Source organism: Equus quagga, chromosome 5, assembly GCF_021613505.1.
Source record: "Equus quagga isolate Etosha38 chromosome 5, UCLA_HA_Equagga_1.0, whole genome shotgun sequence".
In the NCBI taxonomy this organism is placed as follows: domain Eukaryota; kingdom Metazoa; phylum Chordata; class Mammalia; order Perissodactyla; family Equidae; genus Equus; species Equus quagga.
This window is the reverse complement of record NC_060271.1, coordinates 132,062,226-132,078,042: the sequence shown is the minus strand read 5'-3', so window position 1 is coordinate 132,078,042 and position 15,817 is coordinate 132,062,226. Positions and strand designations below refer to the sequence as shown.

Sequence of the window (15,817 nt, the reverse complement as noted above, 5' to 3'; positions counted from 1 at the left end):
CCTGGAGCTGCTGCCCCTCCATGCTTCCTGGAGAGGAGGGGGCATCTGTAAACACAGTGTCATGGGAAGGCTGGAAAATAGACCATGGGGAAGATTGACATTTGTTTTGGTTCATCAGATGTGTTGTGAGTCCCTTTTCTGCCAGGCATGGTACCCATGAAAGAGAAGATGTAGACTTCCTCCAGCCCCACTGGGCAGGCGGGCAGGTAGGCCAATAGAGAGAGCGTTGTGACAGAGGTCAGGCCAGGAGGTCTGGAGGTGGCCCATGAAGGATGTTGAAGGCATGTGGATTACCTAGGAGAGAAGGTGGAGAGGGATCTGGGTGAGCAGAGGCAGGGAGATACGCACAAGGTGGTGAGGGAAATGGCTTGGTGAGGCTGGAGCACAGAGCTTCAGGAGGCCGAGTGGAGAGACGAGGCCAGAGCGGCAGGGGCTGAGTGAGGCGTGCACCTGGCCCTGGGAACCTGGGTGAGGCCCCGGGACTCCTGCTCTGGACCTTGCTGCCTCTTGTGTCGGAAACTAGAGGAGTTCACGGCTTACTGAAAGTGCCCGAGGCCCGGCAGTGAATGCGGGAGCTGCAGTGGAGCCACAAGGCGCTGCTTCCCCACCATGTTTTCCTGCCGGTGCTTCCTACAAGGAGGGTGGGGGCAGGAGTTTTTAAAAGTTGTTGCAGATGAATGGATGTTGGCTATATTTGAATAGAGGCCCTTAATCATTTACAAGGCAATTATGTGTGATTTCAGGAATGCAAGAAAGGACTACATCACTGCCAAGTACATTGAGAGGAAATATGCAAGGAAAAAACACGCGGATAACACGGCAAAACTCCACAGCCTTGGTGAGGCTGTCAAAACAAGAGATATTTTTGGATTACTCCAAGCATACGCTGATGGTGTGGATCTTACGGAAAAAATCCCACTGGCCAATGGACATGTAAGAGTGTGGCTTGCTACTTTTAAAAAAAGAAAAGAAAGAGGGGGAAAAAGTGGCAAAGCAATGTAATCAGAAATGCTGACATGTAACTCTGAAAGGATACAGCGCTGAGTTCTGGGGGAAGAAATTGGTGGTTTATTCTTAAACCAGAAATGTAATGCTGGCCCTGGAAAGAAAGCCCACCCGGATGAGGGAGCATCTTCCCAGAGGCCCTGGCACTTGAGAGAAGCACTGTTGTCTGTGAGCAGCCGTGAACGGCGTTAGCGCCTCCTGGGCACGCCGGGAGCTGGCAGCCAGGCCTCAGCAGCAGCTCCCGAGGCCACGTGGGGAGGGGAGCTCTGATGGCCTGGGGCACCGCTCCCCAAGCTCTCCTCTCTGAGGGAACGCGAGTGGGAGAGACATCCCCCAATTTTCTGAGCGAACTTTGTCGAGAGTGTAGGGTCTCAAGTGGGATGGGGACTTGCTACCAGGATCCGGGCCACAGGAAACCACCAGTGTCACAGGTTGGTATGTGTCCTAATTCTCTTCCATGTGTGTCCTTGTGGACACATGCTCACACCTCCTTGAAACCTCCTTACCCTCAGCATAAAGACACATGCAGCTGCGGGTCACCCCTCAGCAGCTGGGCACATTATATGGAGACTTACTGTTCAGTGGTTGAGGCTGAGAGAGAGAACTCAAGTCAAGGGGGTCCAGGGCAGTGCTTTGCTCTGAGCTATGGCACAGCCAGAGGACAGGGGAGTGGCCCTGGCTGACCAAGCGAGCAGGGCAGGCAGAATGGGCAGTGCCCCTCTCAGCCCCATCTTCCCCATTCCGTGGATATTTCCTTCACCTCCAGCTCTCTCACCCACCCTCCTGCCTGAAACAACCCCCATTTGGTCTCTCCCTCTCCTGCCAAAACTTACTTTCAGAAAAGGCAGTGGTACTCATGGACCCCTAGTATGAATTAGAGACTGTCTGGATATTGGCATTGATAGCCTTATCTGTAAGTATAGAATGAAAAACTTTAACCCTGTTTGAAAAATATACATTTATATTTATTCAGGGATCAGGTATAAGAGGATTAAGGTACAGCAAGCCCAGGGAACCTTCCCATAGTTTTTGAACTGAGAGCCCTGCCTACAGGCAACCGCTCACGTCATTGACGCAGGGACAGAAAGATTGAGAGGACTTGAAAGGAAACCTCTGAGTTTCTCCTTATTTCCCATGGAGTAAGGAGGAGTATGCCCAGGCTCTACACGGTAGCTTCCCATGGGCAGAGTTTGCCATGGAGTTTAAAGGGACACTATATATCTTAATGATAAGTTTTTTAAAGAAATGATAAAAAAGGCTTTTGGAAGAGAGATTCACAATTTCACTCACGTTGGACACAAAATTGAATGCTCCCCTTGGAATTCTGGAATGTCTCTGTTTGGTCTTCAGGAGCCAGATGAAACAGCCCTGCATCTTGCAGTCAGATCCGTGGACCGGACTTCTCTTCACATTGTCGACTTTTTAGTTCAGAACAGGTAGGTGTTCTAAAATTAGGGGAGTGTTTCATTTTGTTCCATTATGTTTCTGAGGAAGGACTCAGGTGCTGCCTCATTGCTTCAGTTGTGTGGCCAAGATGGTGGAATTTTCCCAGGTCTAAACATGAATTGTGCGACAGGAAGAGTGCTGCCAGGTGTGGTGGGGGTTCCAGGGCAATCCCAGAGAGTCCTGGAGTGTGAGGAATGACAGCCCTCGTGGTATCTGCAAGATCCAGCTCCTAGTCTCTGATGCTCGGGGAGACACCAAGTCGGTATGTCTGCTGAATTCCATGCCCCTGGAAAGCAGACTGTCTGTGGCCCCCACAACCTCCCTCTGTGGCCAGGGCCATCCCTGGGCTTGTCCTGTGAGTGGGTGTCCCGCAAGACCCAGTGAGTGTGTCCCAAGCCGTGGGTGGAGGAGGAGGCACATGAAGACCCACTCGTTCGTCTCTGCTCTAAGCCAAGATTGTAAACCACAGTGCCGGGTTGTGGGCATTTTGTTTGGCTTGAAAAGTTTTTATGTTTAGTTAGAAGTTGCTTTTAGAGAGCACGTGGGTGTGCAGCACACCCAGCCCAGGAGCCCCGTTGCTGGGTGCTTTCTGTGACCTGCCTGGCAGCAGAAGGCCAGACTTGCAGACCCGTCGAGGTGTATCCTGACCCCTAGTCATGGTTTGGGGGTGTGTACTGGAGGGGGAGGTGCTGGTTAAAAGCCACTGATAGTGCTCCAAATGGAAGGGGAAATTCCACAGTGCAAAGGCAAGGGGATATTTTGCATTTTTGCCTTTCCCTGCCATTCCTGGGGGAGGAGTGAAGAAATGGCCAGAGGTGGAGGAGCTTGGGGCTGGTCAGCTCATTCCACAGGAGCTGGGGGTTTGCTGCACTCGCAGTGGAAGCCACTCAGATGACCCTGCCCTCTGCTGGAGCCTGGAGGACCACCCAGCGCCTCACGCGTAACGGGGGCACAGTGAACGTTTGATTAAAAGGCTGAACAACGCCACCTCCTTCAGTGTAAATTCTCCGTGGGCAGGAGAAGGAAAGGCCTAGTTCCTTCCAGCATGGAGGGAGGACAGCAGAAGGAGAGGAGAGATCAGAAAATGAGGCCCCTTTTTAGGTTGAAAGTGTAGCTGGTTCTGTCCTGATGGGAGCAGTGGGTATCACCTTCTGGTGGTCACTCTCCTGTACCCACTTGTCTGTCCAGGCAGCACAAAGTCCCACTGTCCCTCCTCCTCAGAGGGGGACAGTGAACCTGTGGCCACAGGTTCAGGGCTGGCTCCACCAGTAGGTTGCATGGAGTGTCCCCTGCTGAGGAGCACAGGTGCCTGTGGGATAAGCTGGCCTTGTTTTACGTTGGAAGACAGTCTCTGCATGATTCTCCCTTGGGCTGTTTGCAGGGCAGTCGGGAGTGAGCAGGCTCGGAGGAGCTTTGGGACTCTGCACTTTGGAAAAGTGGCTTTTCCCCTTTCTGGCAAGAGTGTCAATAATATGATGAAAAAAGCTCACCTCTGTCCTTCTGTGGGACAGGAAGGGCAAGGCACACAGGGTTCCTGATGCCCACATAGGCACTGTGGCCTCTGGACACTGACAGAGAAGTGGGAGGGATGCTGGTGGTTCAGGGCTCCCCCGGGAGGTAGGATACAGCCCTCGGCCCCTGCTCAGCAGCAGCGCGGGTGCCTCGCTCCCTTTTTGGCCTCCTCTACCATCGTTGTCAGTTCCCTGATGGCCTTCAGGCTGCCTCATCCACACAAGTGGGGTGGCGCTGTGTCCCACCCACCTCATGGGGGGATGAGAGAAACCCCCACTCAGTCTGATGGCTTGCCGCCTCCCCTGCACACGTGCCCTGGTCCCCTGCCCAGGCAGTCCCTGGTCCTCTGTCCTGTGACTCACTGTTCTTTGTCTCTCGGTCGTGTTCTCGGCCAGTGGGAACCTGGATAAACAGACAGGGAAAGGCAGCACGGCCCTGCACTACTGCTGCCTGACGGACAACGCTGAATGCCTCAAGCTCCTGCTGCGGGGGAAGGCGTCTATCGAGATCGGTGAGCAGGCGGTCCACACTGGCCTGCTGGCCTGTCCCCTGTCTGCGTTCCTACACTCCTCTTGGAAACAGTCCAGACACTGGGCTCTGTCGGAGCTGAGAAGTAAATCCTGCTCTCTGAAGAGAAGGGGCCTCTCCCTGCGCCTTCTGTAGGGCTGCTGCGGTCTTGTGTTGACCAGCAGTTTTCCTCGGTCTGTTACGTAGACTCTCCATCATCCGCAGGCGTTTTGTGGGCTATGAGAGGCAGAGGATAGGCCCTCACTGATGCTGAGGTCAACCGGGACATGGTGTGAGGCTTCTTGCCCTCCTATTTATAACCCCCACCCAGGATCAGACTCAGCCCCTTCCTGGCTCTGGGTTCGAAGGTTTACTGGTGGGAGACACCATTTACTCCCCCTCCTTTCGTTGGAAGGGAACAGGAGGTGAATTTTAAAATAATAGTTTTACAAGTTCTAGTAATATTATATTTCTTAGACCATGGATTCCTAAGCCTTCACTTAATATTTTTCACAAAGAAAAATGAAAATAATAATGGAAAGGAACTACCGAGTCTCCTCCATGAGGGACCCTTGGTCTTCTTGGCCCTCCCTCCCCATGGGACCCTGAGGTCCTGAGAGCCGGCAGGCACGGTCTAGCCAAGGGCAGCTGCTGTGACCGTGTTACGAGGAAGTGTTTCTGAAGAACTGCTGAACAGAGAGCAGCGAGAGTAGAAAGAAGGCCCTCACCTGCTGGGGAGCCGAGTTTCTTTTTTAAAAGTTAATAATCAAACCTCATTGACTGAGGCTTACGTAGAAGAAAATATAGCTTCAAATTTATGGACTGCTTAAAAGGAGGTGTAAAGTTCATTATGATCAGATGCCCGGAACTTAGACTAGCGATGCTTTTGGTTAGAGAATTATGGTGAACTGCCTTATTCAACGACTTACTGTTTGGATATTGATTTTCATTATTTGGCTACTTCAGCAGTTTTATTTTCATGCTTAGCTCCAACCTTGCCTTTTAAAATCTTACTGACGGTACACTGCTGCAGTTGTATGTGATTATTGAACAGATTCGCCCCAATTGGGTCAGACAAGCTGTGGCTTTCATTAGTTACATTCAGTTTAATTTAGTGCTGCTCCACTGTGTCTTTTTTTAAGTGCCTCTCAATCCCAGACCTTTGCTTGTTTTTGCCATGACACCTCCCTTTGTGGCCCTTCCTTTTAGCTAACGAGTCAGGAGAGACACCGCTGGACATCGCCAAGCGCCTCAGGCATGAGCACTGTGAGGAGCTGGTGAGTCTCCACCTGGCATGGATGGGCCAGGGTGTCCTTCCTGCCTGCCCTCCTTGAGCAGGGTTTTCTCTGAGCTCCCAGCATGGGTCCTGAGCAGATCCCAGTATCCAGATGGGGTGACTTGGAGAAAGGTATTGGGGAGTCTTTAGAGAGGAGGTGACCACCCATCCAAGTGTTGCTTGGAGCTCAAATTGGTATTTGCTGGTTGGATGTGTTGCTGGCAGCCCTGGCATCATCTGGGTGGGTGGAACAGCAGCGGGGGGGACCACCACAACGTTGGCTGTTCTCTGGAATCTGAGCTGTTAGCTAATCCCTTTGCAGCGGCCCACCAAAGCTGGCTTTCTTGTTTTGTTCCCCAACCCCAAATCATTTGGGTTGTTCTGCACCATCTCTTCCTGTCCTGTTAGGCAGTGTGGCCAGTGAACAGAGCCCACCAGGGTCAGGCAGACCTGGGCTTGCAGTGGGGCTCCCCTGCTGTGCCTTGGGAAAGTCACGCCAGCTCTCTGCTGTTTCCCTATTTGTACAGTGGAGTCAGCTGTACCAGTTTGCAAGGTGGTTGTGAGAATTATTGTTGAATGTAAAGCAATGGGCACTTAGTAAGTGCTCAATAAATAGAACTATTGATAGGAAATGCTGTAGAAGTGTAGGATAAGTAACAGGGACTCATCTAAGCACTTTATGTTCATTAACTCATTTAATCTTGATAACTACCTTATAACGGGGTTTCTACTGTTATCCTCATTTTACAGATGAGGAAACAGGCATAGAAAGATTAAGTAACTTGCCCAAGGTCACACAGCTACTATCTGGCTATGGGAAAGATTAAGCCCTGATATGCTAAGACGCCCATTGTGTCTAATGAATTAACTTCTCTCCTGTGCATCTAGAATGGACCTAGCTGTCTTACCTTCCTTGAGATAATTGAGAAAATAGCCATTCACATCCTTTTCTGCAGGGCTTAATTCTCTCGTGCTGGTTGAGAAAGGCCCAGGTGACAGTTGTGGACACGTTCATTCTCAGATTGAGTTTGCCCCCAGGCGCAGTTGTCAGCACCTACAGGCTGACCATCATCCTTTAGATCACAGATACCCCTTGCCTGCGTACAGCACTTAACAGTTTACAAAGTACTAACTGGGAGTCACCAAGTTTGGGTTTCAAGGTCATCTGTGAATTGGGGGCGGGGTCTTAACCTGAGACCCAGAGATTTAAGTAGCTGGCCTGTACTGGAGCCTGGGTGCTCTCCCTCCCCAGCCAGCGCTCTCCTCCCCTCTGTGTGCTGCCCGCCTGCTGTCTCTGGCCGTCTTGGTGGCTGCCCGTGTCACAGGGCCGAGCGCCTGCACAGCAGCATTGACAGTCCTTTGTTCTTCTCAGCTCACCCAAGCCTTATCAGGAAGGTTTAACTCTCATGTGCATGTTGAATATGAATGGCGGTTGCTCCATGAAGACCTGGATGAAAGCGATGACGACATGGATGAGAAATTGCAGGTCTGTGCCGGGTGGTAAAATGTTAAGAGTTGTGATAAGCTTCATTCAGAGCATCGTGGGTTCTAGCCTGCAATTAGGGCAGAAAGCTGTTTTGTAGAGAAGGAAATAGAGTTTACTTTTTGCTTCCATTGATCTCCACAGGTTTTTGGTTTTACCCTTCCCACAACCATCCCCTATCGCCCAGTTCCTACACACTTTAATTTAAAGGGCATTGATTATGTAATCCTAGGCAGCTGTGCTCCCCTTTTGATATGAAGGAAAGAGATGAAGAAAAGTGATTCCAGTGGGTTTTAGAGGAAGCTCCCTTACTATGGGTTCAGGTTCCGCTACTATCACCTAGACAACCTTTCAGACCTTGAGTGACATCATTAAATGACCCTTGGAGCTCACTGGGTCCAGCTCTTCCCTTTAGCAGATGGGGTCAGTGAAGCCTCAAAAGAGAGGGTGTCTTGGCCACAGCAAAGCTGGTGTGCAGAGACCGACCTGGGGCCAGAATGAGGGCTCTTGCCTTCTAGTCCAGCTCCCTTCTCATGACTCACTGTCTTGCACACTTGGGGGGGACCCCTGAAGGTTGCCCCCTTGACATGGCTCAGAACTGAGAGTCACACTCACCCTGACTCCAAAGCCCACACTTGTAGCTGGTGTGGGAGTTGGTGGGGATGCCATGTCATGTTTGTTATCTTTGCTGTAGGACTTTAGTGTCCTGATGTGTATGGAAGATGTCTAACTAGATATATGTGGCATTTCTGAAACCTGTTAGACTGTCCTTATTTATGGAGCAGTTAAGATCTGTACTTACTGTTTCTTAGAATAAGAAGTTTCTTCTCTAAGTTAGCTATAAAATGGTATCAAAGTGAGAAGAGCAGGTGAATTTTATGCTTACCTACCTTAAAAAAAGTAGATTTGAAGCACTCACCCCAGAGTGAGTGCCTCTTCATCAAGCGCACATCGCATGACTGTCCTGTGGGCAAGTGACACGGCAGGTGGCGTCATCCAGCACAGTCCAAGTGAAAGGCCAGCAGCGAGTGCCAACACTCACCCACCCACTCGCTATTTCCAGCAGAGAGTGGATGGCATGGTTAGTTCACACAGCCCTGGGCTTTGCTGGAATTTAAAAGTATGTGTGAAGAGCCACCAGCCCTCGAGCTCTGCACACCTGGGCTGGGTTTGAGCCTGGTTTTAGGCAGAGCCTCGACTGGGCAGGTGGTCCTGTGAGGGGACGAGGGGTGCGACAGCAGACACTGATACCTGCTAAGCACCTGGCACTGTGCTAGAGAAGCAGTGTAAGTTATACCTGTTTAACAGATGAGAAATAGGGTCAGTGAGGTTAATTGCTCAACATCATAACTGTTATAACGAAGGCTGACATTTGAAATTATGAGTTAGCTCTGATTTACTCGAATCATGATTCCAGGCATGGTTCAAGTAGAGCAGGGCTCAGCAAACTATTAAAGGGCCTGATGGTAAATATTTTAGGCTGTGGCTCTAAAATATCACAGCTTTTCTTGCAACTACCCAGTTCTGCCAGGGTGGCTTGACAGCATGCAAACGACTGGGCATGGCTGTCTTCCAGTAAACTTTATTTACAAAACAGCGGCCTGTGGGCCATGGTTTGCCCCAAGTTAGAAGAATATCAAGTGCTCCAGTTCTGTGGGAAGAAAATATTGATCTCACCTGAATTAGTCATGAAGCTGTTGGGACTGAATGCAGCTGGGTGCTCAGAGCAGCTCTACTGTTCTGTAATGTAAGAGCATGTTTATGAAGGGGAAGCAGAGTGAAATGCAGAGCTAGGCTGAAATAACTCTATAGTCCATATTTTAAATCTTCCACAGAATGGAGAATTGTAAATTGTAAGTCATGGCTTTTTTGTTGTGTGTTTCCATTAAGAGACATGATAAGAATGAGTTTCAAATCTTGTAGCTTTCATGCCATGGCTGAGAGCCAAAGTGCACCATGCCCAAGTAGAAGTGGTGTACACGAGGTTGTCACTAGGAGACTGAATGCTGTGACCAGGAGATCAGTGTGTCCGCGTTTCACACGCTCTGCCCACCACCCCTTTGCAGCCCAGTCCCAGTCGGCGAGAAGACCGGCCCATCAGCTTCTACCAGCTGGGGTCCAACCAGCTGCAGTCTAATGCTGCCTCTTTGGCCAGAGACGCCGCCAGCCTGGCCAAGGACAAGCAGAGGAGCTTTGCGCCCAGCATCTTGCAGAACGAGACATATGGAGCCATCCTGAGCGGCAGCCCACCGCCCACCCAGCCTGCAGCCCCCAGCACCGCCAGTGCACCCCCACTTCCCCCGCGGAACATTGCCAAAGGTACTGAGCTGTTGGTAGTCCCCGCCGATGCGTGAGGGGTGCGGTTTGGGGTTTTGCTTTGGGAAGTTCGTCATTGCTTTGCCCCCAACTAGGCGACATTTGGGCCAGCATCAGGATGGTTTTTTCATGTGGGTCTTTTGTTTTGCAGTTATGTTGTTTGCTTCCTAAAGGATCTCCCTCATTCTTAGGATGCCCAACCGTGGTAGAGTATCTTTGTTCTTGTTCTGGGCAGAGGTGTGGCAGCTGCATGTGTGGCATCAGGTGATGCAGGGGCTCCACCATGGTGGGCCTGAGGTGGACGGGTCAGCTCCCGACGCTGGCCTCTGAGGTGCTGGCCTGCAGACCTTCTTTCTGGCCCTTTTCTCTCTGCTTTTCTCCACTCACTACCTCTCCCTTTGCCTTCAGTCTTCTTTCCTTTTTTCCTCCCCTGCCTGCACTAGCCAGCTTGTGGCACCTGCAATTATTTCTTCTCTCTATGATTCCCTTGAAATGAAGGATAAAAAGATGCTAATCTGGGGAACAATGCTCAGCCTAACTGTAAAAACACAAAATAATCCCTGTGGGTCTTACCAGTGCCTGAAGTGCCAGAGCTTGGGACTCTTACCTCAATCGCTGTGTCACAACATAGCAACTTTGACTCCACAGGTGATCTTTGTTGTTTTTATAAAAATGGCAACTCAAGCCCCCAAAAGTTAACTAGTTTGCTCAGCACTGAAGGCCAGCTGGCCATTATGCTCCGTTGAAGGCAGGTCTAGCAAGCTCTGGGCTGAGGCTGCCAGACATGGCCAGTGGCCTCCAGCAAGCTTCCCATGGGAGGGCAGGACAGGAGCCTCCGCAGATGTCCAGGCATCTGGGAGGTCACAAAAGTAAGTCCAAATTGCATTTGTGCAGTAGCTGCTCTCTGGGAGGGGTTGTGGGCGACTGCTGGTGGTGAGTGCCATGAGGCCTGGGCTGAGGAGTGGGTACAGCAGCAGACCACCACGCTGAATCTATGCTCACACTGTGGCTTGGTCCCCCAACCCCTGCTGTCCTGGGTACTCACAGACCCTCTCACTCAAGGAGCTGAGAGAAGGCTGATGGGTCACTGAATCATACCCCCCTCAGGAGGAAACCCGCCCCAGAACCAGCCCACTCACCTCCCCCACAGAGCCCATCACATCCCAGATGCGTGCCTGCATCCCAGGTAATGTCCGCAGCTAAGCTTGAGGGAGAGGCCCCAGATCAAGGAAGGAAGCTTCAAAAGTCAGTCCCACAGCTGCTGCCTGCTCCCTGTCACCCTCACTGGGCTGGCCAGGCGGGTCAGGGCTGGTGAGGGCAGCAGTGGTAGTTGGGTCCTTGTGGGGGCATCTCATTGTCTTCTCCCATCCTCTTCCCGTCTCCTGTGAATGGGTGTTAATTTTGTAACGCTGGAGTTAAAATGATTTGCTCATTTCGACCCCATAGGTGGCTTTCACTGTGTGTGTCATGTGAGGAGAGAGTTTATTTTGCTCTGTTGGGTCATATGAAAGGAATGAGAAGCTCTTTATCTTTAGTTCTTGCTTTCCTAAAGTCTTGGAATGAGACAGTTTGGATTTTTCCTTCCCATTTCTTTTTGCCATTCCTGTGGTTGCTGCAAGTCTTCCTTTGATGATGTAGATTGCACTTCATCCCTGCTGGTCTCCCCCACGGTCTCCCGTGTTTTCCATCTAGTCCACACTTGGTCCAGCATGGAGTCCCCACAGACACATAGCAGAGGGAGTTGTCGTTGTCATGCCCTGTCCTGGGGCAGACCTAGTCCCCGGCAGAAGTGCGAAGGCTCCCTCTGGGTCCTTGGGTCAGCCCTGTACAGTGTGGCCCATTTTTATCTTCAGCCCAAGCCCCTGTGTGGGCCATGCACAGCCTCAGACAGGGTCACCCTGTGCACCCGAGTTGATGCCCCTCAACAAGGAAGAGCCTGGAGCTTTTCAGGGCAGAGGAAGGACTGTGACCAAGACAGTGCCATCTCCCTGGTGTGTCACTTGAGCCCACTTGGTGTCATCTTTGCCGACCTCCAGCCAGAAATATGTCTGTGGGAGGTGGGAGAGAGTCCTTCACCTGATGTCTTTGATGTGCCCCCTTCTCTCCACCTGCTCTGTCTGAGAACAGGTGCTCCTGTGTGCAAGGCAGTGACCCCCACGGGCCCAGGGGGAGGACTTGACGGGAGAGGCCCAGATGTTCCATAGCCTGAGCACAATGCTCAGGACATGTCATTGTGGTTACTCATTTCTCTCTTCAAACAGTATTTATATGTGAGAAATAAAATCAGTAAGATTGAGAAAACCAGCTGGGAATTTTCCCAGAAGCGTCATTGGTTTGGCATGTATCAGTATCTATCTTCCAGAATACCAGAGACAAGAGTTTTAAAAAATCGGCCTTCTATGTGTGGTCTTAATGCTACTCTAGAAGGGTCATATTTACCAATTTAAAAGGGAGAGGATCAATAATGCAGTGTTCTGTTTCTGTTTTTGTTCTGTGCTTGTGCGTGTGTGTGCATGCCTGCGTGTGCGCGTGTGTGCATGTGTGTGTGCGCGTGTGTGCAGTTCAGACAGCCTCCTCAGCTAACGCCTTGTGGAAGACAAACTCTGTAAGTGTGGACGGTGTAAGCAGGCAGCGATCTTCGTCAGATCCGCCAGCTGTCCACCCACCGCTGCCCCCTCTTCGCGTGACATCTACCAGTACGTTTTTTCCTTTTTCCTTTCTTGCCAGTGGGCTTTGTAGATCTGGATGGCTGGGGGCGCATTCGGCAGCCATGTGGGGAGAGGGCTGCCGAGCCGCACGCCCACTGGCAGACACTGCCTGGCTGGCGCTGTGTGGAGATCTGTGGCTCTTCCACAGCCCCAACCCGAGGCCCTCCAGCCGCCTCCTTCCCAGCTGCAAACTCCTGTCTGTCCCGCACCCAGCCCCAGGGGGGCTCACTCACTCTCTCCCTGTCTTCCCAAGCATTTCAGCGACATTTCTTCCTTTCACACATTAGCCAGGGCTTCATTTCTTTTGGCCGTTTGGTGTTAATATTTGGGTGCAGTCCTTTGGATTATAATCTCACATAGGTTTTTTTTCAATGTCAACTTGTGGGTGAAAGTCCCAGAACCTAGGGGAGGGGCCAGGGGAAGAGGATTTTCTCCAGCCTGCAGAGCAGGAGTGTCTTTACTGGATCTATGAGGCGAGCCCTGGACACTGCCATGCCCTTCCTGCTCAGTGTCGCTGTGGAAGGGAGGCGCTCCGGCATCTCTGGGGGTGCTTGAGAGCATTGAGAGTTTTTCCCAGCCTTCCTAAACCTCACTTAAGATGAGAGAACACCCAGCCCCAGCTGCAGTCAGTGCCATATGTGTGTATGTTGGTAGCAGAGCAGGGAGCTGTGTCTGGGAGGGTCTTCCTGGGGGGTGGAGGTGGTGTGTACGGTGTCCAGCTCAGACATGTTCAGGTCAAACCACAAGGGAGCAGCCGGCAGGTCCTGAGGGTCACCCAGCACATCCAAGACACCCACTTTTCTGCCTCTCAGTCTCGTGTCCCTTGAGCTGTAGATTTGCCTACTAGAGTCTGCCTTTTGATTTTTCCTTTAAAGCAGAAAAAGGAAACAAGGATACAAATATAAAGAGAAAAGAAAGATCCCTTCTTGGTCAGCCAGCCCCTCGCGCTGCTGCCCCCCACCCCCGACTATCCTGGGAGAGAGGAGCTGCTAACTCCTTAGGTGTCAGCATCCCGTCCTGAGGCAGGTTGCTGCCTCAACGAGGACAACAGGATGAGAATGCTGGATGTTTAGGGAGAGCGCTGATGTTTGTCAAAGAAGGGGACGGGGGCAGGAGGCACGGGCCCCAGGCCCAGCCCTGCTTGCTGGCTCCATGACCCTTGGTGGGAGCACAATACCTCTCTAGCCTTAGCCTGCTCTCTGTAAAACACAGAGAAGAGGCAACTCTTCAGCCTGCCGCTCACAGATGTGGAGCCTCTGCAGTTAGTTCTTCACAGCCTTTCCTCAGATCGACCTGCTCGCAGCCTCATGAAATGGGTCGGGCCGGTGGGTCTGCTGAAGCAAAGAGAGAATTGGCCCCAAAGGCCCAGATGCCCAGGGCAGGACTAGCACCAGACCCTGCCCAGGCCTCAGCCTCCTGCTGCCGGTCCCCCAGGCGTCAGGGTGGAGAGCTCCACCTGAAAACCATGTTGGCCTCCCCACAGGGGGTTCTAGCAAAGAAAATTCTCACAGGCTCGTAGACACATTTTAACCCTAACTCGAGGCTGGGAAGGACTGCCCACCAAGACTGTTTTCAGAAAATCTGCAGCGAAAGTAGGTTTTGTCTTTAGGAAATAGCGATAGAAAAAAAGGAAGCCCTTATGGGGAGAGCCTCCGGTGAGAAGATGGGACTGTGGCTCCTGGCGTCTGATCCTCCGTATCTCTCTCTTCTGTTCTCTCTCCACAGATCCCCTGGCTCCCACGCCACCACCCCCAGTAGCAAAAACGCCCAGTGTGATCGAAGCCTTGAGCCAGCAGAGCAAGCCGCCCCCATCTGGGGGCCCACTGAGCAAAGCGCCCCCGCCCCTGCCGCCCCAGCCGCCCAGCCGCCCCCCTCAGAAGAGGCCTGCTCCTGGGTAACTGCCTCTCCGCCTCCCCTCAGGGCCAGCCTCATTGGCTGTTTTTCTTCTTGCATTGAAGGGGCCTCCAAGCAGCAACGACCCCGTTGCTTCACTTGCTGAGATTTCTGTGCGAGCATTTGAAATCTCCACCATGTTTCCACTACTGTCATGTTTGAGGTCAAGTGTTACATTCATCAGGTTTCAAGTGTCTTAATAATTTATCAAGAATTTTTAAACTGTAAAAATTTCATACAAATGTATATCTTCTACCCACTTAGTGAATTTAGATTTCTGTTTAGTACAGACACTGGGATTCTGGGAGTTAAAGACCTCAAGGCACAGGGCCTGAGTTCTGTTTGTTGCTCACTCACAGGTTATCTTGAATACATGGACCCTTTGCAATGTGGGGCGTGTATTTCCTACAAACAAGGATGTGCTCCTACAGAAACACAACCACCCCCAAAATCAGGAAATTAACATGGATACATTACTACCTGTCAGTTCTCAGACCCCATTCAAGTTTCGCCACTTGTTCAAATAACATCCTTAATTGCAAAGGGATCCAGTTCATGGCTCTCAGTCTGGATCCTGATAGTGGGAAATGGTTCCTTTTAGTGGAAATGATATTAAGATATTTGGAAGCCAAGATCTGGGTGCTGTGTGTGCTCATTGCTATTGGAGTGTCACCGCTCCCAGGCCCTCCGAGTGTTCAGAACTAGGGATACACACACCCATGGATACATATGTATATATCCATGCATATATACACATCTAAACACAGTTAGCTCTATATTTCTGTTTCTGTCTTGATTGAAATCCGTGAGTTCACACTGTCTCCAGTTTTGATTGTTCTAGTAACAAACCATACCAAAACTTACTGACCTAAGACACAGCCATCGTGTTATGCTCATGTCCTGTGTCGGGAAGTTGGATCAGCACAGTGGGGATAGCATGTCTTTGCCTAACATCATCTGGGGCCTTAGCCGAAAAGACTCAGGCTGAGGATGGTACGACACAGAAAGTGCCTTATTAGCTAGAGGCTAATGTCCTCGGAGGCCTCTCCTTTCCACACATGCTGGCTGTCAGCTGGAACCCCAGCTGGGGCTGTTGGCTAGAATACTTACACATATGCGGCCTCTCCATGTGGTGAGGGCTTCCTCACATCATGGTGGCTAGGCCCAAGAACAAGTCCCAAGAGATATGCCTGGCCCTGGAAACTGGCAGGGCATCGCTTCTGCCTTATGCTACTGGGCAGTTAGTGGCAGAGCCCAGACTCAGTCGGGGGTGGGGTGGGGTGGGGGTGGTGCAGTGGCATGAGGTGGTCATAGTCTCCAGTGCTCAGGAAAGAATTTGGGGGCAATGTTTTAAAAGCATCTCAGGGTTCATTCTAATTTTCTCCCCGTCTGTACCTGTTATTCCCTTGACTGATGGTGAGAAATCTGGCTCCCACATTGACTTTCTTGATCAGTACCCTTGTGAAACAAATCTCCCATCTCTGCCTCCACCTCCTGCTCTGTGCAGAAGCCTCCCCTGTCGCTGGGCAGGCAGATGCCTTCCCCGTCTCTCTCAGGCCTCCCCTCCATGGATGGGGTTCGGACTCCCCGGGGAGGGGGGGGGGGTCTGTTTTCATCTGAGCCACCAGGTAGATAATATGGCCTTTCAGGGTATAGACTACATCCTTCAGG

At 51.5% G+C, this 15,817-nt stretch overlaps 1 protein-coding gene across 5 annotated transcripts in view; it reads left to right on the top strand.

Moving 5' to 3' along the window:
• ASAP2 (ArfGAP with SH3 domain, ankyrin repeat and PH domain 2) overlaps positions 1–15,817 on the top strand; it is a 177,173-nt gene that overhangs the window by 151,480 nt on the left and 9,876 nt on the right. For 3 of the 5 annotated variants that reach the window (XM_046662930.1, XM_046662928.1, XM_046662933.1), the window contains 8 exons: positions 744–933; positions 2,356–2,441; positions 4,359–4,474; positions 5,680–5,747; positions 7,119–7,232; positions 9,296–9,548; positions 12,107–12,241; positions 13,979–14,147. In XM_046662930.1, coding sequence (XP_046518886.1) covers positions 744–933; positions 2,356–2,441; positions 4,359–4,474; positions 5,680–5,747; positions 7,119–7,232; positions 9,296–9,548; positions 12,107–12,241; positions 13,979–14,147 — 1,131 coding nt within the window. The remainder of the gene's footprint in view (positions 1–743; positions 934–2,355; positions 2,442–4,358; positions 4,475–5,679; positions 5,748–7,118; positions 7,233–9,295; positions 9,549–12,106; positions 12,242–13,978; positions 14,148–15,817) is intronic. The other 2 variants (XM_046662932.1, XM_046662931.1) reach the window with 1 other exon arrangement.